This window comes from Grus americana, chromosome 4 (genome assembly GCF_028858705.1).
Source record: "Grus americana isolate bGruAme1 chromosome 4, bGruAme1.mat, whole genome shotgun sequence".
Lineage (NCBI taxonomy): Eukaryota > Metazoa > Chordata > Aves > Gruiformes > Gruidae > Grus > Grus americana.
Window position 1 is genome coordinate 10742608 of NC_072855.1, and position 27273 is coordinate 10769880.

A 27273-nucleotide genomic window follows, 5' to 3' on the forward strand; every position below is an offset into this window, starting at 1 on the left:
CTTCCCAAATTATTGAGAAATCCTGTACTGCACAATAATGTTTATAGAATCTTAAGTGTGTCAAACTCATTTAAAATGTTAATTGTGTATGTAGTAAGTAAATAATTTATACCAATGGAACTGATAATACTTCATTGATATCTAATTTCAATGTAGGGAAAAGATGTGAAAAAGGGGTTTTTTTTTTTTTTTTTTTTAGTTATTCTGGGACCTGCTGCCATTTGGACATCATAGCTTCAATGGAAGTAGGAGACAATGTGAAACTAGCCTGCATTTTATTAGATTTTGCAAAGATGTCTTCTTGAAGCTAGCTTACATAAAGAAGTTCCTTTAAAAGAAGATTGTTAAGAATTTCTGCCAAATATTTATATACCTTAAAAATAGCTCATCCTCTGGAATTTAATAATAGTGGGTTAGGTTTTTAGCCTTTAATTCCTTTTGCTCTATTTGAACATCAGAAAGGGATTGCAAACCTGAGGTAAGGCGGTAGCTGAATGTTTTCCAGGTACAGCGTAATCCTCCTCTGGCTTCCCTTCTGCATAGTCTTGGTGGGTTGTCTAGCTCTGTGGTTTCTGAGTGCACAAATGTATCAGAACTGCTCTGCCCTTGCAGCCGGCACTGCTAAAATACAGGAATGCTCTATCGGCCAGAGAGCAAGAGCGGAACAAACAGGGGGACCCAGTGGCTCAGTATCTGTGTACACTAACGTGAATCAGTGACATGATGCTCCTTGAACAGTTCCCTTCTCATTCACCATCCTCTTTGTTTATGCCTTGAACACTGTGCCAGAGCAAGGGGCAATGCAGAAGTCTGAGTACCAACAGCTGAAAATAACAGCGGATGGGGATGGGATGAAACGTAACTCTTCCAAGTCCATGCCGACACTGCGTTACTCCCCATGATAATCTCGTACCAGTTTCCAGTGGTGATGCTGAATCCCACACCTGCAGGTCCACAGAGCTGCAAAGCCACTGGAGCATTTCCAAGTGCCCACAGCCTGCACCAAGCCTCAGGGCCAGTACTGTAAAGACCACTCACCTACCTCAAGTCCGAGTTTGGGAAGCGTATTCTTAAATACCTTGTGTCTGCTTTGCCAGAATGCACCAACCTGCACCTCGTTTGCATTCTCTGCCTGCAAAGATCTGCTCACGATCTCAAAACAGTGCGTAACTTAGTTATTGTACGGCTTCAAGCCTCAATTCCAGAGCAGGCTGGTAAAGAAATGAAAGGCCAGCTAGAGGTTTGTCTAATTAAAGCTAACCCTCTTGGAGTGGCATAATCTTAAATCAGGGCACAAAAATGAAACTAATGCCTCTCCCTGTTCCTGTGAGAGATAACTGGGGTCTTTCTTAATGATTTGGGTCTTTCCTGGCAAGATGAAACCCTGTGACGAGGGGAAACTACCCTTCAGATATTATTCTCCCTTATTTATAGATTTGCACAAGCATCCTTTTCAGTAACTGTATTTGCTAGTATATGAACAACATGAACTCAGATATCAACAACATCCACATCGACCTCTTCCACACTTTTAAAATTTCCAGAGTCAATGCTAAGACCAGGATGAAGCAATGCCTGGCTGAGATCAGTCCTCTGTATGCAAAGCAGTCAGCTGAAACTTGTTTGCAGCCGGGAGATAATCGGCGATGGTGGACAGGTATCTTTGATCTTATCCTTGCTCATTTGAGAGTTGAGTAAAATGTGTGCATGTGAGTATTAGAAAATCCAGAACGATGCATGCTGCAACTTCACGCTCTGGCAAGAGGGTGAAGGCACAAACAGGCAGATGTTCATCTTCCTGTGGGAAGGTGCTGGATGGCAAAGCACACTCCATCGGTCTTGCACCACCTGTCTCCTGGAGAATGCCGGTTCTCCTGTTGCATCTTGCTTGTTTTATGCTCTTGTGAGAAAGGGATAGATAGAAAGGTATGAGATTTTTGCTGCCATTTATTGTAGCATCAGCTTATACCATGAAAGGACCCACTCTGCGGTGCCATAAGTTGTAATTTTCCTTGCTAGACAACTGTGTAGTTAACAGGATTGGACCTCATGTGAGCAAAAGAAAGTCCAGTTTAATTCAAAATAGACTTAATAGAGGTAATCTGAAAATCATGATTTCCCTTTTGGCAGAAACCAGCTGGGACCTTCTTGCCTAACTTCAGATGTCTAATCCAAAGCCGCCTTTGTATCCTAAACATGGGTGTTACTTTATATATTTGTTAGAGATATAGTTAATAATGTCTATGGATATAAAGAATTATTTTTTTAATGCTGTCCATAGATAGAAAGAATGATTTGTTTCATCCTCACATTGAAACATATTTTTGGACAGGTGTCATATACCTTAAATTTCACCCTTCTATATTTTCTAGGTCTCCCTTGCCTATACTGGGACCCTTGATGCCTACCTCAGATGTAAATACATATGCAGCAGGTCCCTGAAGCTAGATAGGGTGACTCTGATCTGCCAGTTTCTTCTGATGTGTGAACAATGCAAGTCAATGACAGCTCAGATTGTTTCTGCAGCAATTACCCAGAGCAGCAATTACATTTCTGCAGCAATTACAGGGAGTGGCACTGGAGGTACAGGGAAATGAGGGGGAAAAAAGAGAGAGAAGGAAATACAGTGGGAATACTGGCCACCTTGCGCAATGGTGAGCCGAAGCAGTGAGGTAGTGAGTGGTTCACAAATCACTTCCGAAGTCAGGATTGTGCAGCGGGGAGAGGGCTGCTCACCCGGAGGGACACCAGGTCCTTCCCAGTACGTCGCTGCCTGCCTGACTTTTGGGAGTGTGGGGAAAATGGCCGTTAGGTTTTGTCAGGGACAGAATCCCTATTTATTTTGGGGAAAAAACCTGTGCAGCAATCTCCAACAGGATGAGACCGCAGACAGGTGAGAGCAGAGGGAGGTAACAGAGGAGAAGAGGATGCCACGAGTAGTGGGGCTTTGGTATGCAGGGAGAGGTGGGCCCTGCTAAGAGACATCCGTGTCCCTGCCTCCAGGAGGCAAGCTTATCTCTCTGCCTGCTCATTAAGTTTCCAGCTCTGCCAGGCACACCCCGAGGCATGGGACTGAGGTCCAAGGGTCCTGCTCCTGCATGGGAACCAGAGCTTGGCAGCAGGGAGACCACGGGGAGAAGCTGGAGGAGTCCCTTAGGGATTTGCCACCAGATTCGTCATGCAGAAACCCCAAGGGAAGCCTAGGCAAACACTATGCTGGATTAACAGCTTGACACTACGGATTGATAAATCTAAGAATATCTTTATGGTGACACTGCAAAATCCAGTGTCCAAGGACTCTTGCTGGACCTGGGCAGCTGCCACAGTGACGCTGGGCGACAGGAGCGCTCCCTGCGCAGGGTGAATGTTTAATAAGACATCTGGTTTCCATTCATTTATATATGGAGAAAAATATATATTTGTTTATATATATATACAGAGGTTTCTATAGAGGATATTATTAGGGTTGCAATCAGAGTAATTAGGGCACTATTTGTGAACTCTGCTCCCCACTCTGCCAGGGGAAGTAGCCCCGAAGCCAAGGCAGGTTGTGGGGCCGGCGTCCTTCCCGTGGGGCTGTCTCTCCCCGTTAGTGTTCTTTCCCTCTTCCAAGGGGAAGACTTCAGCTGCCTTCAGCTGCAGCAGCGGAGCCACCTTCCCTCACACATGCCTGACTTATAGACCATTTTAAAATATGCCATGGGGGCGTCTAATATGCTAATGAAGAAAGTGGGTGGAATAGCAGGAATTTGAGCACAGCTAAAAATGTACGTGCTTAACAATTGCAAATCAGCCTGTGCTGAAGTTACCTAAATGGGTTGGCATCAGTGGAAGGTGGGTGCTTCTACACCTCTTCTTGTCAGTTTTCAGTGAGTACACAGCTAAAAAAAAAAATCGTACGCCTCTGTATATGGGCCTACTGTTTCAGCCAGGGTTATCGGCAAAGGTTTATATCAAAGTCCTTGAAAAATACAGTTACCTACTTTCCACTCTTATTCATACCGTAGGAGGAACAGTCTCTTCGTGCAAACACATCCTAGACTGGTTGCAGGCATAGTATTTTAGGTATGTCATGACATCCGGGTGTATGAACAGAACTATATCACCTTGAAATGGACTTCTAAAATCTTGGTTAGTTTTTGCAACTAGATCCATGTCTGGGGTGTATAAATGGAAGTTCTGCATACCATGGCTTGTAGCAGAGCTTTAAATCACTCACAGATTTGTGTGATTAGGGGTATAAAAATCACAGTCTGGTTTTGTTTCTGCAGCTCAAGCCCAGGTCTTCCATTGCTACTTTTATATGATTTGGTTTTTAAGATGAGAACTAAAATTTTCTGGGTGCATGAAAGAAACATTTGTAAGCACAGCTGCAGGTAAACCTTTTAAAATGTAGACCTGCAACTGCAGTGGATGAATCTGGCTGAAAATGTGATTTCAGAAAGAAGAAAGGATGAAGCCATTACAAAATCAGTGCACACAAAGGCGGTCAATTAGAAAGAGAAAAATCACAGGCAGAATATTGTCTGATTTTGCATCCTGCCAAGGCAAAGCCACCTATGCCAGTGGGAAAAAGGATCCAGGAGGCTGTGCTCGCAGAGTTGCAGCCTGATCAGTATGATAAATGTCTCTTTGGGAAAGTAAATGTTAGCAGGAAAGACTGGTATGGGAATGGATGAAAGGGAAAGTACAAAAAAATGGGGAGAGTCTTCGTAGGAGTGCGGAAACTGGAGGAGGGGATGCCCAGGGTGTTTGCTGTTGCTGCAGAGAGCTCGTTTGAACGGCCGCATCTTCTGGGTCCTGTGCTGTGGAGGGTCCTGTGCCTGCTCCTGCTGGATGCGGGTGATGAGGAAACGCCGTGGAGCTCTGTGCTAGGGAAGGAAGATGAATACAACCCTCTGACTGGGGAGGTCTGATTGATACTTTTAGCTGAAGGTAGGTATAGCTCTGAGCGTGGACTCAGTGGTATGGGAAGAGAAGCTGCTAGTGGAGAGCAAGACCAAAGAGGCCACCTCCTTGGGGCAGCAGTGAGACAAGGGGTAGAAGTGGTGGGAAAGCACCAGGATGTGGGGTTTGGTGGGGAGTGGCGTTTAGCAGTGACATTTAACAAAGCTGTGCCAAGGCCAACAGAGGAACCATGAGGAGAAAATACTGGAGTTCAGGGGCAGAGGCATCTCCATGAGGAGCTGTGATGGTAGCGTGAAGGTCTGCAGAGTTGCTGAAGGAGGGCTACAAGCCCTGCAGAAGGCAGACACAAGAGGAAAACCCGATAACGTGATGAGACCAGCTCACGCGTGGAAGGAAGATGTTTGCTCCGCTGCCGCGCCCTGGGGAGACAGTGGATGCTGCTGGCAAGGTTGTGGTCCAGGGTGGGATATCCATGGCCAGCATGTTGAGGGGGACAGCGTGGTGAGGGGGTGAGAAGAAAAAGATAACATCATAGATCTGAGAGCGGTTTTAGTCCCTGGAGAGAAGAGAAAGGAAATCAGTGCAGAAACCCCCAGAGCTGTGAGCTCGTGGGTGCGGGAAGCCAGGAGAGCTGCTAGAGGTACTGGAGGGGCGTGGGAGGTGAGAGGAGGGAGGAGGAGTAAACATTTGGGTGAAGGCGTATCTTTCTGTCCCAGGATTATCTGCTAAAGCACAGCAGCACCAAATCCGTGTTTGCCGGGTCCCAGCTGTCCAGCAACCAGCCTTTTGCAGCTGCGCTTTTACCAGCCTCGCTGCCTCTACGAGAGGGGAGGATGGTTTGTAAAAGGATTTGTTTGCTCTGTTACGGTATGGCAGAGGTGATGCACAGCTTGGGGGCTGTGAATATTAGCAGCAAAGTCTGGTGCCGCGGAGGTTGGACTGGGACTCCAGTCTTCTCTGAAAGCCAAAACCACGTAGGGTTTTTCCCCCCCCCAGGATTTCTGAAGCTCCCAAGGAGAGGAGGGGGAGACACCCTGAGGTGTTTGTGGTTGCAATGTGGCTATGTGGAAAGCAGTGCATTTCGGGTGCTACACTCTTTAAGGTCCATATGAATAACTCAACTTTTCAGTTTGATTTGAGCCAACGCTTTTATTTTTTCTTGCTGAAATAAGCAAACAGGCAAAATGATTTCAGCTTTCTTCCTTTGCACGTGGCCTTAGCAAGAGGAATGCAATGGCTTTTCTCTAGGTAACACTCCGGAACAGAGAAGAGGAGGTGGAGGCTCATTTCTTGCCCCGTGGTGAAGACGCTGATTTTGGATGTGAGTGACCAGACTGAGGTTGGACCATTTCCTGAGACAGGTCTGACCTGTGCCCTCACGCGTTGGGCAGCCCTGAGCAGTCAGTGTTAGAAGGAAGGGTTCCTCATGCACTCCTGGTGCTGCTGCCTTGCCTTATTTTAAAACCTTTTAAAACTCACTAGACTTGGAGCCTGTGAGTATTAGCCTCAGTTCTGACGATCAGGATATTCAGTAACGGGGACAGCTGATTTTTGGTAACAGCTCCCAGGACCAGATGATGGGAATGATCTCAAGCAACCGAGATGAAAGGAATCCCATGTGACAATGACAGCAAGGCCTGCAGCATGGTCTGCAGGTCCCCTCAAGGAAAAGAAAAGTTGGGAGGGTTTGTACGTCTGTCTCAGGCACTGAGTCCCTTGCTGGTACTCAAGGAACAGAATTGCCACACGTGATCGTTTGCATCCTACCCCTCCCTGAAAGATAAATCAAAAATTGTATTTTTCATGCTAGATATACTTCTAATTACTTCCAATTCACGTGCATTCATCAGGTTGTATAGACGTTTCAGACACAGCGCACTTGCAGAGACCTTACGTCTAGCACTAGTTCCTTGTGTCAATGATGCCGTAGCCTGCAAATGGTTCCTTACCCAGGGAGCTGGGTTTGGGCTTTGGAATGATAACGTCAGCTAAAGCCTGGAAATCAGATCAACACAGCCCCATTAGCTGGCTGCCATAAGTTACCTTCACAAGGGATAAAGAACCCGGCTTTGCAAGAATAAAATCTTATTACCTTATTTCTAGGAAAAAGCATAGAAGTTTGCAAAATTTTATGGGATTAGTCATTAGAAAAGATTATAATTTGTCTTTAATTTTGCAGAAGCTGAGTGGTGATTTCTCAGAAACATTTACAATGGTCAGGAAATAACAAAAATGGAGAACACTGATGAACTTGTAGTCATGGGACAACCCTCCCCCAGTGTACTCCGCAGCTGGTACACAGGAATGAGTGCAAATGTCTGCGTGTGTGTTTAAACTTGTCTTTTCCACTCATATCTAGTGCACTAATTCGTGAAAGAAAAAAAAGTGGAGTTATTTCATATTGGTGGCTGACAGTTAATTTACTTTTTGTTGATAGTTAATGATTTAGGAAGTTTGTTAATATTATTTCATTATTACTAAGTAGTTCAGAGTCTGGGCTTTCATCAATTATTTTTAAATTTAAAGAAATAAAAAACATTGAAATGTGGGAAGTGAAGAAAAGGCAAACGTATGAGACAGCATTATCAGTATGTGCTATACCCCCCGCAGCAAGGATTTCTGTCTCTTTCTGCTCATTTATTGCGTGGTTATTTGCCTTTTCATTTTCCCATGATGATGTCAATATAAAGGGAAAAACGATTGCTGAAACAGAGGGATTTTTGCCTTTGATACAGAAAGATTACAGCCTGCAAACACGATAAAGACTTCCTAGTCTTATTTGGAAACCTTTCATTGACTTCAGCAGCAGCAGAATCTGGCTCCAAATGCATTTGGATTATGTGTGCTCCACAGGAAATGTTCAATATTATGTGCAGCAAAGTTACGAATCAGAATGTGCCTTTCTTTAAAAGGAAAACGGAATTTTCTTAGAAAACAAGAAGCAGACTCTCGCTGCAGTTTCACTGGTGGGATGAGCTGCAGTACAGACTCCAGGCCTTAGAGCTCCAAATATTCTGTCAAAGAACAAAGCCAGGTCTTTCCTCTAGCTCCTATTTCCAGATTTCCTCTCTTTTATATATATACACATACACACACTCTTATATTTATGTATGTAAGTATTTAAATATATAAACATGTAAACGTGCAAAATATTTTATATTTATATTTATATTTATTTAATGTTTTACAGACCCTCATTTGAAATGGGTGCTAAATGAAGTCTAAAATCTAATGCTCGGGACTTTATCTTGAATGCCATATGGATTGTTTCCCTCTGCTGTTTTTCTCGTTACAGTACTTGCTCCATACACACCTGAGTGTTTTCTTCCTTTATGGAAAGTTTCCTTTAATATGCTGGAAATAATGAGTCACAGATGAAATGATTTGAAAAGGTGAAGGAGAGCAGCTCTGTGGCCTCATCAGCCCAACTCACGGGGCAACGGTTTTGGCGCGGTGTCCTGGGTCTCCCAGGCTGGTGGGTTCTCAGCCGCAGCGTTACAAACCGAACAGCATCTCCTCCCTGCAGCAGAAGACATTTCTCTCACGGTAGGCATCCCCAGAGGTCTTAACAACGTGCCATCTGGTGATATCTCGGTCTTTGGCAGAAGCAGAAGGCTGCTGCAGGTGCAGACCATTCGACGTTCTGCGTGTTGAGGAGGTGACTGGCTGCTGTTCTGCCGTCATCTCTGGTTAGTCCATTCCTGAGGTCACGCTGTGATTCCCGTAAACCATCAGAGCACCAGAGATTGCAGCACCGGTGTACGTGAGTAAATAAAAAAGGTTATGCTTGCTGCAACTCCCTAAGTTTTGTGCTGCTTAGTTTTCCCCCATTTTTATTATGGTCACATTGGAAGCTCTGTGCATCTGGATTCTCGATGGAGAGGCTGCAGACTCAGACATGTGTTAGGGGAGGGGATGGCCTCCCTGCTTGGCGCCTCTCTGCCTTTGGGGTCATTCCCGGCTCACCCAGGACCGTGCCGCTGGACGGCTCTCTCTGGAACGGCATACAGCTGGAGTGGAGTAAGGGATTCACGTGCCTCAGCGCTCTTCCCCCAGGTTTGTTCCCCAACCGTCCCTCCATGCAAACTTCTTGTGCTGCTCATGGCCAGAAGCTTCACATGATGACACACAAGTATCTGCAGCCAAGACCTTATTCTTCACCCTTATAAACTCCCAAGCGCCCAAAGCCTTGTGAGGTTTATAAGAATTCAGTATCTAAACTGAATCTTCAGTTTTTTCTTGCCAATGAGATACACTTCTCAAAAAAACCCGTGGCATTCTTCATTTTTACTGATTCCAGGAAATGCCTGATGAAGGCAGGCAGACTTTCTTCTAGTTATAAATAGCTCAAAGAGTCACCGGTCATTTAACATGATTTACAAAAAACCCACACCTTAAATTCTGCCTTTTCTCTGTGGCCATAAGACCCGTTCAGACGTGTCTCTGCTGAACTAAAGCAGGCAGCGTACATGTAGCAGTTAGGATTTTTTAATGATTCATATCTGTCTGAACCCTGAAATCACTGTTCAGTCGTTATTCAGACCTTACTCAGGGGTAATTCCCACTATATGGTGGTGCTTCTCTGGCAGCTGTTGCAGCTCCTGGCTTTGATGTCTTTTCCTTTTGCTTTGTGCCGGCACCATCCTATCAGTTGAAGTGGCTCCTAGTGTTGGATCTTCTTCCTTTTTCTTACATTGAGGAATTGGTGTGAGCTAACAGCTTAGAGTTGTGACTCCCCAGAAAGACGCTCTGCAACTCTTGCTTGTGGTTCAATGCCTACGAACTGCAGCAACCGGGAGCAGACATGTGGACACAGAATGCATTCTTGCTTTTCTTCTTTCTTACTTCTGGATGTGGGAAAATGCTTTTCTGCAACCTGCCATGGTCACCACAGAAATACCGTGTTTCTGGACCTGGAAGTGGATGGTTTTTATTCTGGAAATGGGTAGAAGAGGGTATTGCCACAGCTTTAAAGCAGTATCTTCCTCCTCCCCTTGCTGTCTAGTCCTTGCTCCTCTGCTCCTCTCTTTCCACAGAGCTTTTGGGAGTGCTGAATGGAATAGCAGCTAATGGCTTTTTTTTTTTTTTTTTTTTTTTGCTTTCTTTGCACAATTTCAGTAGCCTGGATGATAAACAGATATCTACAAGCCATTGTATAGGCATTACTAGTTTGAAGCCTGATGGCCAAAGTCAAGAATGAGAGTAGGAAGTGGAAATCTACGTTCCAGCTTTGCCAGGTGTCTCCAGGCAGATCAGACTCTGTGCACCCTATTTCCATGTTTGAAATGAGAGAAAATAAGATGGATCTATTCCACAAGTTTATTCTGAAGCTTTATTTACCTTAAATCTTCAGGCAACAAACAATGCATAGAGACAAAGAAAATTTTTTTCTGCTTGTTTGCTCTTTGCTGGATTTTGGAAAGAAAATTCCAAATTTGCCTAATTCCTGCTGTTCCAAGCCTTGCTGACAGTTGGAAAGTTTTGTCCATAAACCTATATATGCATAATTGTACTAAAAAGAGCTATTACTGTGACGACAAATGCAGCAGTGTGATAGCAGAGCCAGTGGAAATCCCCTCCAACATTATAAACCATGGTAGCAGAATTATGCTGGGGTAGCTCCCCTGCAGCGCTGGGGCCCTGCTGCCGTGGTCTTGTTGGGTTAGAAACAGCAACAACAACGATCACATCCCTCATGTGCCCGTGCTGGTGCAACTTTAAAGGGTAAAGCACAACTTAAGCAAGGACTCTGGTATTCTTTCTGTTGCTGTGGCTCTGGGGATTTTGGGTGTGAAGAGGTGCGGTCCCTGATTGACAGGACACGGCTGGCAAAAGCCTCAAGCAGAGACACAGTTGTACCAGCCAAACCTGTGGATTTTGGTTGTGGGGCAAGGTGGGGCTGAAACAGACACCACTGGTGAAATCTCAGTTTTAGCAATATCCTCTGCATGCCTATTAGAAATGCTTCTGCAGTGCAGCTCTCTCAGCCAAGCACTTACAAGGCAGAGATGGTTTTGCTCAGGCGGCTGCAGAACGGAGCTTTTTGGTATGCTAAATATTTTGTCAGAGTAATGTCTATTTTCTTTCTCTTTAATTTTCCCAGTCTGTTGCTGAAAGGCTGCTATTGTAAGTCACAGCTGGGCAGGTAACCATCTGTTAATGAGTAATTCTTGTTTCTGATATCAGCATTGATCTGGTCCGTATTTTGCAATGCAATGTCATCTCACGAGTGGGCTTGCTTGGAGCTCCTTGTTATTGCTGTGCCATGCTTTTAATTAGCTCCTGAAGGGAAAGAGATGGGAAACATCTGGATGGTAAATCATCTCTGATTACAAGCGTCATTGGATCAGCTCCTCTGGAGGTGCTCTTAAACGCTTGCTGAGTACACCGGTGATCACCTCCGAGGGTCAGGCACTTGGTAAACTCTTCACTCCCTGTGGTTTGGGGAGAGTATCTCGCTACATGGCATTCCCATCTACCCACAAAGACATTAATGATTAACAGTGATAACAGCTCTGCTTACTTAGAAAACTAAAATACCCTAAAGTCAAGTAAATCGCAGTCACTTGTGAAAGCTCATTGCTGATTCACCCTCCCGCTTCAGCCCGGCCCTGAAAGTTTCCCTCTGCCAGGCAAAACCTTTGTGAGAGGAGAGCAAAGATGAAAATCTGTGCTCCTTTCACTGTTGTCTTGGCTCTGACTCTGAGCAGTGACTGTGCAAGGATGGTAAGTTTGATTCTTCTGTTTTGGAGTGGTGGATCACCTACGTGCTGGCTGGCAGGACAATGTTGCCTTGGGGTTGGATGAGTGAAGCCACCGACCTGACCGAAAGGAAGAGAGCTTCAGGTGAAAAACAAAAGGGATTTCCTAGATGAAGGCTCACAGCAGTGCTGACTAAGCAGGGGACCTGTAGGATAGCTGGTCCCTTATGTATCTGCCTTTAAAGAAATTGCTTACATCCATGCATGCTAGGGAGGAAGAATGGGGTGGGAGGAAAGACCACAAAAATTGAAATACTGTGAAAATGCATCTCAGAGATGTGTTGGCACAAGCAGGTACCTGCAGTGGCATGGAAGGAGAGTGCTACCCCACCAGACTTCACTGCTACCTGGTAACTGAACGTGCCAGCTTAGGTAACCTTCTCTTTCTTTTCAAACCTCTCCCTGTTTTCATGCCATGCCCTTCAGTGTTTCCATCGTGTGCTTTGTATCTTGTTTCAGGTATGTTTGCAAGGCAGCTGCAGCACTGCTGAGCGTGGCTGTGATGGTTTGACTTTGCTAGTTTCCTTAAATCCCACCACAGCCTGGCACCCACCATGGACCAACAGCCCCAGTTGTGTGGCTTTATGATTAGCCTTATTTCACTAGCTAGATTAAAACTAGCTCAAATATACTTAAATGATGCTATAATCCTAACTATCCAAGCGAAGTGCAGAAGCATCTGCTTAGACATTGCAGGTGGGAGCAGAGAGGAATATTCGCGGTGCCTGGGAAAAGATCAGCCCTGGCTGAAGCCGTTGGAGACTGCTCAGTGCTGGCAGAGTCAGCGTGGAGCGCAAAACCTGTTTCTTTCTCAGAACTGTGCAAGCCCTCCCTATATATCTTAGCAACAGCTTTGTCTTTTCCCTTACTTGTTTTGTCCCCTATCCACTTCTACATTCATGATGTGCTGCTTCCTTGACTGCTTTTGTGATATTTTTATTTCGCTATAGTTCAGCTGTCAGCACCTTTGGTGGCAGCAGCATTTTATGTGTATTACCATTTTTTATTATTTCCTGTGGCTCAGCCTAGTGCTCTTTGCTTGCTGATCGGCGAACCCAAATACAGTAGAGGTTGCTTTTTTAACTAATGCCCTGAGGGGATACAGCTAAATGGCAGGAAAAGTCAAATGCTGTGATATTATTTGCAACTGTGAACTGGCCCCAGAATGCATATATGCTTCCTGCCGAAAGAAATAGGAGATGTGTCCCTTGGCAATAGAAAGATATAATGGAGCAGAGCTTTGGCCTTTTTTGTGCTGTGCTGGGTTTTCCTGGTTTAACAGAGACCTTTCACTAGTCAGTGTTTACCTACCCTCTTTCACCAGACTGTGCCCCAGCAAAAATCGCACGTGAATAATGAGATCTTTGCAGAAGCGCTGGGAGAAACACAGTTTCAGGGCACCCTGGAAAGCACATTTGTCTCTATCGGATGGTTCCCAGAATGAATTTGTCTCCAAACCACATTCTTGTTTTCTCTTTGTAGCACTACAAATCTGGGGCAGGAAGAGGCTCAAAACATGAGTTCACTCACCCACAAGGTACAAAGTCAAATCCAACAGGTTTCATGACAGTAAGAACGATCTGCCTGTGTATCCATGCTGTGCAATTCAGCAGTAAGCCCGCCTTTGTTCCAACATGAATAAGGATTATGGAATGGTTATGCCAATATTAATTTCTGTGTACAGGGGAATTTGGGATTAGCTCAGGAATCTCAGGTAATTTTCCTTCAGGTGCGGATTAATGGGAAGGTTCTGATGGGGTTTTAGTTTGTCTGAGGTGGCATGGCTTATATTCACTCATAACATAGTGTGGCTGCACATGTGCAACTCCCTTTATTTTAATCAGAGCTGCGTCTGCCCTGTGACTTTAAACTACATAAGTTTTTTGTATATATAGGTTCAATTTCTGCCACAGCCCTTGATCTCTCTGTGGGAGAAGGGTTTGAGTCCCATGCAATTTGCTGGGCTGCATTTATTTTGATGGCACCTAAACAATCAGACATCCTGGCTGTGCACGGGCATTACAAACTTCCATTTTTAAAGGTTTTGTTGTCCTGTGCTTTTGCTGTCAGGGATTACATGAATCGGACCATAAGTGGTGCCTTTATAGCTTAGAGCAGTCTCTAATGGCCTTTGGGCTACAGTATGTCTTCTGAATGGATGTATTTTCACAACTAACTAACTGCTTCTAGTGGGAGGTATCAGACAGAGAAGTTAAATATCTGAACATTTGCCCAATTAGCCCAGGCAATGAAACCCAGGCTTGAAAAAGGGGCAGCAGTGGGGCTGGCAGTGGCTAGTTCACACTGACAGATGAGAGGACAGTTAGGGCAAATGGACTGACCATCATTCTAACAGGTTGGGAAGGGTTTGGACCACAGGAACAAGTTATTAGTTCCAGAATGCTAATTGGCCTCAGCAGCACTTTGAGATGATGAGTCTGGGCTTGTGAGGGTTAAAAGATATTCAAAGGGTGTGCAGGAGCCCCAGCCATTGTGGAAAGGGGTAAGCTCAGGGCAAGGAGCAGTTGTACATCGTCACTGAGAAATGGAAATGTGCTGCGCTGCCAGCTCGGCTGTACGCCCCATTTCTCTCCTACAGCAGTGGTTGGCTTCCCATTCACACTCCCAGCTCTCAAAACTGATTGCTTTTAGTTTAGCGGTTAAATAAGCTCTGACAGTTTTTCATTGTCTTTTTTATCTTCAGTCTCCTTCATTCTCAAGGCTCATCTTGAAGGATTTTTTTCTGCTAGACTCCCACCACCCTTCCTTAGACTCCCACCACCCTTCCTTAGACTCCCACCACCCTTCCTTAGAATCCCATCACTGACATGGTGAATGTAAAACTTGCCCTTTTCAGACACCACTCCCATCGCTTTCTCCCCACTTGTAAGAAATCTGCTTATCCCAAATGGAAGGTGGTATGATCAAAATTATCTGTCTTCCCCCAACCTTTAAAATCTTCTTTCTCCTGACTGTTTCTATTTCAGTCTGTACTGTCTGGTGCCTTAATTGTTTTAAACAGATGTTACAATGTGATATAGAGCCTGAAAGGATACTACTTCAGAAATCGATTTAATGTGCTATTACAATACTACATAATTAGAAATGATAATTGCAATTAATGAATATAATTGGCATTTGCTGTACCAGAAATTGCAATATATTTTGAACTGAAATGATCCAAGATCTTTATTCTACTGCAGAGCCCATCAATCTTTATTGATTCAGTCATTACGTAGGATTTTAAGCCTCTTCTTACGCACTAGAAGTTGTAGAGACACAGAGTCCAAAGTACAGCTGAAAAACTTGAAGATATAATATATATACCTGTGGGCTGGATTTCAGCTGCCTGATGAGTTTTTTATTCTTGTATTGCAGTGTTTACGGAGGATGGAGATTTATGCAAATTTCCTTTCCGGTACGGTGGAAGGTTTTATCACTCGTGTTTATCGAATGTATTTTCCCGAAAGAAATGGTAAGTTAACATTGCTCATAAATGAAGACAGCATTTGAATGAAAATGTCACCCTTTTAGTGCTTTAATCTTGTTTTTAGAGTAATTAACTTGAGCTTGATGTTGTGCCCAAGGAGAGCCATGCAGTTCTCCTGCTGGTAGTCATGGCCCTCAGGTCAAGACTCGTGCTCAGAGGGGAGGGAGCCCAGGCATGGGGTCTCCAGGGCCACAGAAAGCTCAAGAACTGCAGAAATGTTTCCTCCTTGGCCTTCGTGTTGGAATTGCAACTTATATGGGTGGCAAGAGCTTGTACAGAAAGGGCAGGACCAATGGAGCAATCTGATAGAAACCTTCTGTTCAGGAAGACAGGAGAGATACAGACGCCTGTAAGAAAGAGATGACGCTCGGTTAAGGAGTGGTTTGGTTTGTGTGCGCCATACTTGTACTGCAGCTGAGACCATCTGATTTTTGAGGAAAGTTTGGGTTTTTTTCCCCCGTATCTCTAATTTTTATCCAGATTGGCACCAGACTCCTTTTGTACTAAGAGGTGAGGTATTACTCTTGTTACTCCTGTTGGGTAATGATTTATTCTATTAATGTGTTTAAGGACAGATTTTATTTTGAGCAAAGGTTATTCTTTTACACATGTGGAAGTTATTAGAAGTATTCATTATTCATTTTGGGGTAGGGGCAGTCAGGTGGGAACCTTACTGCAGCAAGCACTGAATAAACAAGATTAACTTTGTAGATGAACCTATCTAATGGGCATACATTAACTGAAATCAAAGGCAACAAAGCAGGAAATATACGGGTAGCAGTAATGTGAAAATATATGCACAGCTGAGCTATGTGAAAAACACATACTTGCATGTTTTTAAGGTGGAGATAATATTTTATAGAAATTATTTTACTCACCCATGCAGGGCATTACTCTGATTTTTTACACAGGACTGTCTAATTTTTTTCTTGATCTGTATTGTCTTTCTGATGGCACATCAGTTTTAAATGTAAGTGCTGGTGTAATGTAAACAACACAAAACATACCTTCTTACACGAACAAACGTAGAGCTTCAAGCTAGGAGACCACTTCTGAATTTCTCCAACATCCATAGATACAATCCAGATAAGAAAAGCCTCAAAGAAACAAAAATTTGAGAGTATCTTAACTAAAGGAAGGGAGTTGGAATAATTTTCCAGTTTGAACCCTGTCTTTGATGAACTGTAGCCACAAAGAGTTTGACCTTTGGACCCACTTAATTTCATGCAATGCTTAAGATTGATCTTGCTAATACATGACACTCTGTGTATTTGTTTTTAGCCATCTAGGCCAAGGAAATGGAAAAAAAAGGGAAAAATGAATGTATAGGATCCAAGGTTAGTGCACACTTTAGAGCTGACCTTGGACAACTTGCTCTTATGCTTCCGATTTTTAAAAAGCCATTTACAAGCGGGAAGAGGAGCCGGAGGACAGCTGAGGCTGTTTGGTTCTGACAGGCCATTTCACCCTGTGGCTGACCTTCTGGCCAGTCTTTCATAAGCTAAAAGCAGCCTAACGTGTGACTTCAGGCACAGAGATGCTGGGAAAAGAGCCCTAAATAGCCATTGGGAAACCTGCTCTGTGCATTTCTGTGTGACTTGGCACTAGCCTGTCCTGGACCGATGCTGAATACCTGATCCCAGGGGACGGGGCAGGCAGCAGGCAAGGGCAAGGCTTGTGTCCTTCCTGCTCCTGCCTGCCTGCCAGCTGCCTGCAAGGATGGAGACGATGGGGGGCTGGATGCAACCTGCATCTTTGGGGGCAAATGCAAGTTGATCAGATCAGGAGAGTGCTGGGTTATGTACGTGATGAGTCCGTGTCCTTAATCCTCACGTCATGCTTAAATGAAGGACTACAGACAAGACTTTATAGTGTGAGCCAAAGCCTGCTCCAGTTGCCTTCAATTTTATTATATGTTTTCTCATGCTACATATGACAGAAATATTGTGTGCTAGCCCATCGTATTAAGTTCAATGAAAAGATAGTCCTCCTGCAGAAAGCATTTAAGAGCAGTGTCTATCAATAGAAAGCTTGATATCTCATTTAGGAAAGCTGCTGTGTTGATTCAAAGGGCTAAATGTGGCAATCAGACATGACCTTGTACATTTGTAACATTAAATGTTTCAACATAAATCAGAGGTCTGACCGCAGAAACCTCTCCCTACTTTCTCTAAGATCAGCAAACAAGGTGTATCTTTGTACATATTTATCGAAAATACAGGAAAGAAACTTCCTTTAACAGCATCTTGTATTGAATTTCACTTTAATTATAATCTGTTTTCACAGATAAATTCCTGTTTAGAGGCCTCTTACCAGGTACTAAAGTTGTCATGTAAATTTGCCTTTTGTGTTGAAGAGAAAAAACTAGGTGGAACTGTTGCTAAGGTTTATCAGTACCTCCAGAAAGACAAAACAGTGTAGGGACAGACAAAATGGGGGTGCAACGAACACCCGTGAGAGCAAATGGGGAGGGTGGTCTGGATTGCAGCCAAGCTGTGCCTGCAGGGATGCAGCATCCCATGGTGGGATGGGTTACCCTGAGATTCTGCTCAAGGGAAACAGTGGGGGCAAATTTTGGCTCAGATTTTGGCTGTGGCTTGGAAGGTGTTGACTTAAACCCTGGCGAAGCCTTATCCTGCGCTTGAGTGCAGGATGTGTGGGTTCCTGCTGTGTCACATTGCAAGGCCGGGCTTAGGTCCGTATAGGGTGGACATAATCTTACCATCTTCTCTGGAAACAGGAAGTGTTCATGCTTTGGCCACTGACTGGAAGCAGTGCAAGGGAGGGCTTTTCGGCCAGCTGGATTACAAGCTGGTGAGTTTATTCCAGTCCTGAAAAGGAGAAGGACATGTGGGTTGAGCCAGGAGGTAGAAAGAATCAGGCTCTGGATTTTTCTGGTGTTGGTGGCAGTTGTTCTGGTGTTGCCAGGTGAAGTCTGGCCATATCTCGTGGTCAGGACAACACCTAAAAAGGTCTGAGGGAACCTCCAGGCCTTGAGCATGGTGAGAGCACCAGGTGTGAGGGCAGAGCTCTTTCTTTCTGCCAGTCTGACTCTGGCCGGAGGCTTTGCTTGGTCTTCAAAATGTCCTATTATTAAGAGTCTCAGTGACCCTGATGGGTAGAATAACCCACTTTCCATTTTTCCTCCCTACCAGTCAGGTCTCGTCTGTGATACACCATTTTGTATGTCCATTCCCATGTTATTTACCATGCATGGGTTTAAAATGTTGTTTAAATCAATCCCTAGTAGTGGACTTTTCTGGTACAATTAGTTCAGTATCCATGTCTTCAAGTTTTCACTTTTTTTTTAACAATTTTATGTGATAGTCTGATGTAAAGACATTTGTTATAAATTTAGAGAGTGGACCCATTTACAAGTAGAAAAAAGAAATAGTAAGCCCGTTTGGTCGGTGTGGCTGCTGGAGGTAATATCCTGTGAGACCAAATCGTCATCACATTTTTGGTAAGCCTCTCAGCAAAGAAGAGATTTTAAAAAGAAAAAGAGGGAGACTAGTGAGGTAGCTTTGAGGATATGCTGAGCTTCTCCCAGACAGTGAAAGATACGTGGTGGAAAACATAAAAGGTTTATGTGAAAGTGCAGGAAGCCTGGCACTGCGGAGGCAGCCTGACATCACAGGGGAGGACCCACACCTTCATAGTTACTGCGAGGTGATAGAGAAGGAGGGGACTGGTTGTGAAGAGCATTGGATGGGAGGACCAGTGGGTTGTGGAAAGATGATGGAAGAAGCCTCTGTCAGGGTCTCTGATAACAAAAAGCATTTAAGAGGCAAAAAACCCCGAGTTTCCGTTTGCTTAGAACTTGGCTGCTGCTGGACAGACTCCAGAGAGTATTAATTTGCATATAAATTGGCTTTCTCCCCCTAATGATCAGAGTTTGCTTGGATTGTTTAGGTGTATAAAAGGCCTTTTGCATTTGCCTCCTCCATGCTGCCCAGTGTAATGTTGGTCTGCTAAATCAATAATTATGTCATTCAAAAAAGTTAGAAAATTTGGATGATTCTTTCCCGTCACGGCTGGCACAGACAAAGTGTTCAGTCAGAGACGGTTTTGCCAACAATGACACAAGGGGTGCACCGCTGAAAACCACTTTTAACTTCCTCCTCACCTTAATCCTCATGCGTAATAGGCCATCCTTTAAAAAAGCATCATCCACTTCCTACCGAAGGAGCATGAAATTTCCATTAACTCCCACCAGAGTCGCACTGCCCTTAATGCCCGTGAGAAAACAGCCTCTTTAAGGAGGTGTCGAGTTAATCTGCACTAGACTACCAAACACCTTTCTTTTTGTGCTTATATAATTGAGGTCACCAAACTTAATATGCATGGACTATTCAGATTCTCCATAGGAATTAAAGCATTTTAAATACCACATAGCATCTAATTAAGAAGCAAAGTAGGGCAGTTAAAATGGTAGACATACTCTATAATAAAATTTCAATCTAGCTTGTGACGTCCTAGGGTGCAAAAATATTTGATAACACAGCTCTTCAAGGTATGATAAAACAAACACACGTGTTAAATTAAAAATAGATTATCAAGCATGTTAAAAAAAGCAAACTCCTATTTCTTCCAATGCCATGTAGCCACTTGTTTTCTTGTGTAGTGACAGCTGATATTTATTATGCTGCGTTAGAACTGGTTGGGGAGGATGTTTTGGCAGACGGTGCATTGGGACATAATGTGGACCTCCAAGGTTCAGCCTCGGTTCAGTCACACACTTTCCTGTGTGGCCTCGGGGAAGCCTGTAAGTCTGCCTCTGCAGATGGAGAACAGCAGCTCCTTGGAGTGCTATGAGCCTTGGAGATAACAGACTGATGAGGGCAAGGAAAGTGCGCTGATAAAAGAGTTGTCAAAGTTTGTCTCGGTAGGATTCCCACGGGCGGCGTGGATTGCAGGTTTCAGCCCGCTGCTCTGCAAAAAGGAGAGGTTTTATCCGTGCATTTGGAAATCACCCCCATGCCAGTTATTTCCTCATTTTGTCTGGCAAGTTAAAAAATAGAAACACTTTAAAGGAACCGAGTACAAAATACATTTGCCGCTGAAAGACAGGAAAAAGTCCCTCTGCGGACAGTCTCCTGCCTCCACAGATTATTAAAATAACTGACAGGCACAAAAAATGGGTTGGGTCCTGTTTTGCTTGTTTTGTAATGAATAAAGGAGGCATAATTTATTTGCTTGGGTTTTGGTTTTTATTTCTGTATTTTGTTTTCTAATCTTAGAAATAGAAAGAAGGTTGGGTTTTTCTGGAGGATTCGTTGGAGATCTCAGATCCTGCTTCCACATCTCATTCTTAATCTGTATTTTGTTTGAGAGACATGGGGCAGACCATCTTTAACAAAACAAACCCCCCATATTTTCTCTGGTGTTAAGAGATTTTGAGCAAAACAGATGCTAATTAGGAAAAAAAAAAAATAATTTCCAGGTTGCCAAAGAATGAAGGCCGTATAGTTTCAGTGCAAACATCCTGGTTGTTTAAAGCTGCACTAAATGCACCTTTAATTCTTTTCAGGTGTTCAACAACACATAATTATGACCGGGACAGGAAGTGGGGACACTGTGCTTCATTGCCCAAACACCACTCAGGTAAGGCAAGCCATTGCTGATTTGCTCCAGATACCTGTCTCCTACTTGGCCACCTGCAGTAAGGAGGGACAGTGCCTACAGTGCTACTTTTATTTGGTGCACACAGAACAAGCCTTCACATCAGATGTTTCCACGATCTCTTTGTGACTCTGCATAACCATAGCACTGGACTGCGAATGTCACATAGTCTTTAATTCACTCTCTGTTGACTAACTTGAAGTCATGGAGAGAAATTATGGTAATGCCAACACGGAAATCTGAACTCCTGCTGGAGCTGAGCACAGATATGATCGTCTTCTCTTCCTTCACAGCTTGGACGTGACTTTTAGTTTTCCCCTCATTTAATCAGCTACATTTTCTGTCTCTTTGACCAGTTAATTTTTTAGAAGATACAGAAACATTTCAGACCTCGTACAACACACAGCCATGACTTCCAGCTGTCCTTCCTCAAGTTCTCAGGATAAAGAGGAGACCTTCAAAACCAGACTTCCTTGGGCTTTGGGCTGCTTCAGAGAAGACAAGAGGACAGATGCATTCATTGTAGGAGTACTGAGGGACAATGAAAGGGTTACTTGGCTGAGCAGTGATATGGCTTCATGTGGTCACTGCACTCCAGTGCTACAACTAACTCATAGCAAAAAAGTCTGTCTAAAACAGAAAGCCAAGGTCTGCGGCAAACTCTTCTTTTTATATAAGCCCCTTTAATTGACACATTGGGTGAAAGCATCACGTCCCAAGCAGTTCGGTGGGGAACTTGATGTACCTTGATAGCTGGCCCTTGCTTGTCTCTGTCTCCCCGACTTGATGTTTCGTGAGCTGGATGCTGGGGAATCTCACTTTATAAGGAACGAATATATCTACTTCTCAGTTTATACAGTGACAGACCAGCACTGAAAAATCAGGTGTTGCACTGACGAGACGATGCCCCTGAGGTTTTTTTTGGATCTGTGTCTAAATGCTGATCATGTTCCTCTTTTCTCCTTTGCACTACTTTCAAATGTGACCTGTCTTGTTTAGGCTGCGGGATACGACCAGATGCCCTTAGATGTTTGCTTCCCACTTTTTAACGAAGGGCATTTTCCACCATCCTCTTGCGGAGAGTTCTCTGTCATGTCAGGAGACTCATTGCCAAGCTGATTACAATCTACCAGAACACTTGAAAAGCCAACGTTAGCTGAATCATGCTGAGAGTCTAAAATTAAGCAGTGCACAGCATCATCATTTTAAACTTAAGAACTTTAAATTATTTTCCAGCCTGGCTTTAAACAGATTAACAGTAGATCAGAGACAAATGACCTAACCCCAAACAAGGAGCAATGCATGTGCCTTTGTAATGCAAGTATGTCAGACACGAACATCGACTTTATAGACAGTTCATGCTTACAGGAGTCAGGTTATGAGGGTTGCATTTATTCATGAGTGCCCTCCCGGAGCTTAAAATGTCGGAAGCGGTAACTCATGATGGCTTTAATCTTCCATTGAAACACTGACTGTCACAGTGGTGGCTGGCTGACTCAGGGAAGCTTTTCCAGTAGCTGAAGGAGCAGCTCTCCAAGCCTAGCATCGCATTTCTGGGGTGCCTTGTGCCACCTCTGTCCACGGCGCAGTGCCTTGTGCCACCTCTCTACAGTGAGCTGGCTGCCCGCAAGCCTTTTTGAGCTTGCTGGCTCAGTTTTGCCTGCTACCCACCACAGCGTTGATAGAGCGGTTTGCAAGAAAGCCACCCTGTCTGCCTACCCCTTGCTGAGGGGTATCTCTGTCAATATACCTTGCCGCCAGTGAGGGCTTGCCCTGGCTACTGTTCTTTCACCAGAAAAAAGAAAAAGTTATATCTGTGAGAGGGGAGAGGAAAAAGAAAAAAGGATGGGGTAGCTGAAAGAGATCACTGCTGACTGTTGCAAAGTAAAGATTTTATTTCTGGAAGCATTAAGAATGTTGTAAAATTAAATATGAGTTCTTTAGCTGTTTGTTTATTTATTTATAAACATAAGTGGCTTTAATTTTTTAAACAGCAAGCACAGTATTTGGACTTGCAAAATGTTTAACAGATCACCAGCCATAGCTTAAAGAGAAAAGGTTTATGGTGAGGTTGAAAGGAAGGAGTGGCATAATGGATGAAGGGAATTTCAAGCAAACGGGAGAAAAGTTCACTGGCTGAGGAAGATAGCTAGGAAGAAAGAAGCAGTCAAACTGAATAATTCTGAACTTTAAAATGTGGAAAATATATGATTTTGTGGTGAAAAAAGTCCACTAAAATATTAAATCTTTGGAGGAATCTCAACCACCTTATAGGCACTTAAAAAACAAGAAAGTATGGAATTTTGAGGGTAGAGAGTATCCTTTGGCCATGAGAGATTGGTGAGGAGTGTGTGAACTGGGATGGCGAAGGAGCTGTTTGAAAGCAAAGGCTGAAGCACAAACTTTCCAGGCTAACAACACCGTGTGTACACAGGGAGTCGACTTGAAACCATTGGAGCTGCTTACAAATTAGTGTGAAGCAAGCGTTGGAGGCTTTGATCCAGAAAAATACATCTGCCAACTTCAAGAGAAAGTTTAACCAAAAAGTGTTTAGCTCAGGTATGAAGGCTCTGCTGGAGGGAGATGTTAGTACTGCAGTATACAGAGCCAGATCTCGCCATAACAACATCCAAGGTGCTTGTTCAAACCACTCCCTGAAATCAGTGGGAGCTTTATCACTGCCTTCAGCTTTCCAGAGGATCCTCCACTCCTGCCCAGGAGATCTCTGTGGAGACCATGTGTAGTATCTGCCCAGTGTGACCCCTTCATACACGTGGTCCAACTGGGCTGTGAATGTGTAGTTCATATATATGTACGTATATATGCATAAAAGTGCAATGCCCCCATGTGTGGGACTTCCAGATCTTGGGCAGTCTGTTAGGACTACTGCTCTGAATGTCTGGAAATGTTGAACAAATGGCCAAAACCCCAGGGAGGCCCAGACTTGGGAGGAAAGTGCCTGACTGATTTTTTTTTAAGAGATATTTAGACTGATATGGAAAGAAGAAGTAGAGTGGTGTGGGCTGCACAGGCAGGAGGAAGAGGCATCATCCCAGGAGGGGCTCTGGGGAAGAGCAGTCCCAGTTCTGGGAAAGGTGGGTGGCAGAAACAGAAAGTTTTTCTGGGAAGATGTGTTTAGAATGGCTAGACAAGGTTAGTGCTCGTTCAGCAGAGCTCAGAGAGGTGAAGCTGAAGCCTAGGTGATTGCTAGCAAGCACAGAGTGTTTTTCCACAAGAGTGGGGAGATACTGCTGGGTGGCTTTAGACATCAGGGACTTGGCACTCCGCAGTTAATGGCTAGTTAATGGCAGGCAGGATTCCCTGCAGGGAACTGTGATGTGTCCGTGTGCTTATGAGTAGAAGTTGTTCCTGGACTCCATAGAAGGTGGAGGGGGGGATGCAGAATACCCTGTGGAAGGCAGGCTGGAGTGGTGGGTGGGATGCAGTGAGGGACTCCAACTGGGAAAGAAGTGGAGGACTGGAAGTGCAGATTCAACAAGGGTACAAAAAATGACTTGAGCATGGCTGTAGCGGAAGATGGCCTGGAGATCAAGTCATGGTATGGATGTGACGGGAATAGAAATACAGGATTTTCCTTTGAGGAAATATTACACCACTAAAAGTTTCAATACTATCAAGAAGCAGGAACAGTAGGAACGTCACTGCCTTTACTTGCTTTCCCTTGATGTTATCCTGGAGTGAAACTACTAGTGAATACACCCAGGCCTGCTATCTGATATCAATTACATCACTCTATTCTGAAGTAAATATTTTGATCTGTGCAGGGGAACCTTCATTTTACAGTGCTGTAGCAAAGCTCAGGATGTGCCTTTTGTGCTTCACTTCAGCGCTGGATGTGTGTGCCTGTGTTTCTATATGTTGCTTCCCATGCTGAGGACCACACAGTCTAGCTGAAGGAGCACCTGGATTGAGTAACTCTACTGCTGCTCTCATAGAGCTTGACTAGTGTTAAAAAAGAGGATTTGAATGCAGACAAGCTGTTGGGCCAGCCCTGCAGTGAGTGTAAAACATGATGTTGGTTGAGTTCAGGCGAGGTATACCCCTTGACACTGCCTGAAATCAGGAGCAACGGTTGGCCAACAAGACTCTTACACCTTTTGCATAGCACGTTGCCAAGTAAAGGTTCCTTCACAGGGATGAGAAAGTTGTCCTGGTGCACCCCCTTCTCTCCCACCCTATTTTCCCATGATGTAGAAAATTCCATAAAAAAGCAGAGATACATTAGACTGGTCCAGTTTAATCTTGCTCTGCCTCATTTACTTGGATGTACCCTTGTTTTGCTTCAAATACTTTTCCTTTGTTCCAGCTGTCCATTCATTTTAGACAAAATCCAAAAATCCATAGCAAATTCTTCTGTCGAGGGTTGTCCTTTGTGTAATTTGAAAGAGAGATGCCTGATCCCGGTCATTGATGTCAAAATGTGAAGCACGCAGGGCAGTAATCCGGGCAGAGGCAGAGCTGCGGCCTTTCCTCCCCAGTGTAAAGGCACAGCTCCATCTTGTGGGCATTTGTCCCATCTTCTTCCTCACCACAGTGGCCGCTCTGGCAACCTCATGCGTGGGTGGACCTACCACCTTCGGGCAAGTTACTCTGGGGAAGAAGGTTCAGTTCAGTGATTTGCTATACAGTTTTTAAAAGCTGGATAAATATAGCTTCCATACAGCTGGAAACAAAACTAATGTAAATTGGTTGGATAAACATTGTTTTAGATTAATAGGTGTTTTTGAAACCACCGTGTGTTGAACCAAAATGGTTCATGTAACCAAGCTGACGCCTAACACAACAAAGCATGGCTTATCTGGAACCTATTAACAACAACTTCTTATGTGGCCTGTCTAGATCACTGTGCAAACAACCCTTGCCAAAATGGAGGGACCTGTTTTCTTGCTCATGGCCATAGGATGTACCACTGTACCTGTCCTGAGGAATTCACGGGCAAGGACTGTCAGATGAGTAAGTATCTTCTTCCATGAGTGTTACAACATGAAATACAAGCAGTAGGTAGAGCTCATTAATGTTTACCTAATGAAAAGATATTGCTGTTGTGATGAGAGAGACCACTGCAGCATGAATGTTTGTGTAGGCGGATTTCCAAACGGTTGTGACAGACAATCCATTACAGACAGGACAGCTGAAAATAGCTCGATTATACAGCTATAAATCCAAGCATGCTCTGAGCCAGTGAGGTATTAAGCTATGAGAAACACAAAGAGCCTCTTCCCCTCCCTTTGCTGTTTTTAAGATTTAAATATCCCTTATGTGGTTGGAAATCACTAATAATATCATCTAGTAGGTGGGGCAGGGAGACATGAAAAGCAGCAAAATTTCAGGTGATGCCTTATCCCTTATGTATATGCGCACATGGGTCCATTATGACTTTTTCTGTGATGTCAGCTTTGCACTTGGGCAGCTACTCCACCTTCAGGGTAGTCATTTTCAAAGGAGGAGAAGCAGGCCAAAAGGCTTTGCGTGGGTGACTTTTCCAGTTCTATGATGGTGTCACTCCCAATTTACTGCACATCAAGCAAGGAATTAGGCTTTCATACTGAGGGTTTGCAGTTGTGCTTGCTGCTGTTTAATGAAGGCTTTTCACAGAATCATAGAATCATTTATGGTGGAAAAGACCCTTAAGATCATTGAGTCCAACCATTAACCTAACACTGCCAAGTCCACCACTAAACCATGTTCCCTACAGCTCTAGACTTCTCCCCCAACAAAAAGCAAAGAAGCCTTTTTCGGTCCCGGTGCTCCTCTGTCTCTAGCACAGCCCATCATCATGGATGATGCAATAAAGTGGGACAGACACAAGTATATAACACTGATTTGATTTTTGTGTTTGAACTTCTGGAAGAGCTTAATGCTGTCATGCTTATAGGGCTTTAGGAGAAAGCCACCTCTGCCTCAAGTAGCAAATGATGGAGGTTGTGGTCCCATTCCTCACAAGAAATAATCTCAGAAAGCCTGTGTTGTTTTTCAAATTGTCTTTTAGAGAAATGTTTTGACAACAGTCTCTATGTGTTCTTTGATGTGGGCATGAGCTGGCCAAGAGTCCAACAAGGAGCTGTGGAGCAATGCATGTGTGTGAATGGCCAGATCGAGTGCGAGCATGTCGAACACAAAAGTAAGGCACTATTTTGTATTACAGCTATTGGCCTGCATGGAGTGGGGATAAAGAACAGTAAGGACATCAAAGCCTGAGCGGTGTTTTACACAGTAATGCTGCTTTTGCAGCTCAGGTACCCTCCCCAAAAGAGAATATTTTAGCTTTCCTTTCCATGTGTGAGCAGCAATGCTGACGCAGGAAATCACTTCAATGTGTCCGTGCCTATTTGAGGAAGCAATTATATGTATTAAGCTGAATTTTAGGGACATACCTCAGAGTTTTCTTTGAGAGGAATGCAATCTTGAACTGCAGTGTGTAAGAATATGCCATAGATTATATAGTAGAAGTGGTAAAATTTCTTCTCCAAA

The 27273-nt window shown here is 44.1% G+C and overlaps 1 protein-coding gene across 2 annotated transcripts in view; it reads left to right on the plus strand.

The window, feature by feature from the left end:
• The first annotated feature begins 11457 nt into the window (after positions 1-11457).
• Positions 11458-27273, plus strand: part of HGFAC (HGF activator) — a 48012-nt gene continuing 32196 nt past the window's right edge. The window contains exons 1-6 of one of the 2 annotated variants that reach the window (XM_054823991.1): positions 11458-11634; positions 13152-13206; positions 15048-15144; positions 20690-20763; positions 25642-25755; positions 26792-26923. In XM_054823991.1, coding sequence (XP_054679966.1) covers positions 11569-11634; positions 13152-13206; positions 15048-15144; positions 20690-20763; positions 25642-25755; positions 26792-26923 — 538 coding nt within the window. In that variant the 5' untranslated portion in view covers positions 11458-11568. The remainder of the gene's footprint in view (positions 11635-13151; positions 13207-15047; positions 15145-20689; positions 20764-25641; positions 25756-26791; positions 26924-27273) is intronic. The other variant, XM_054823992.1, reaches the window with a different exon arrangement.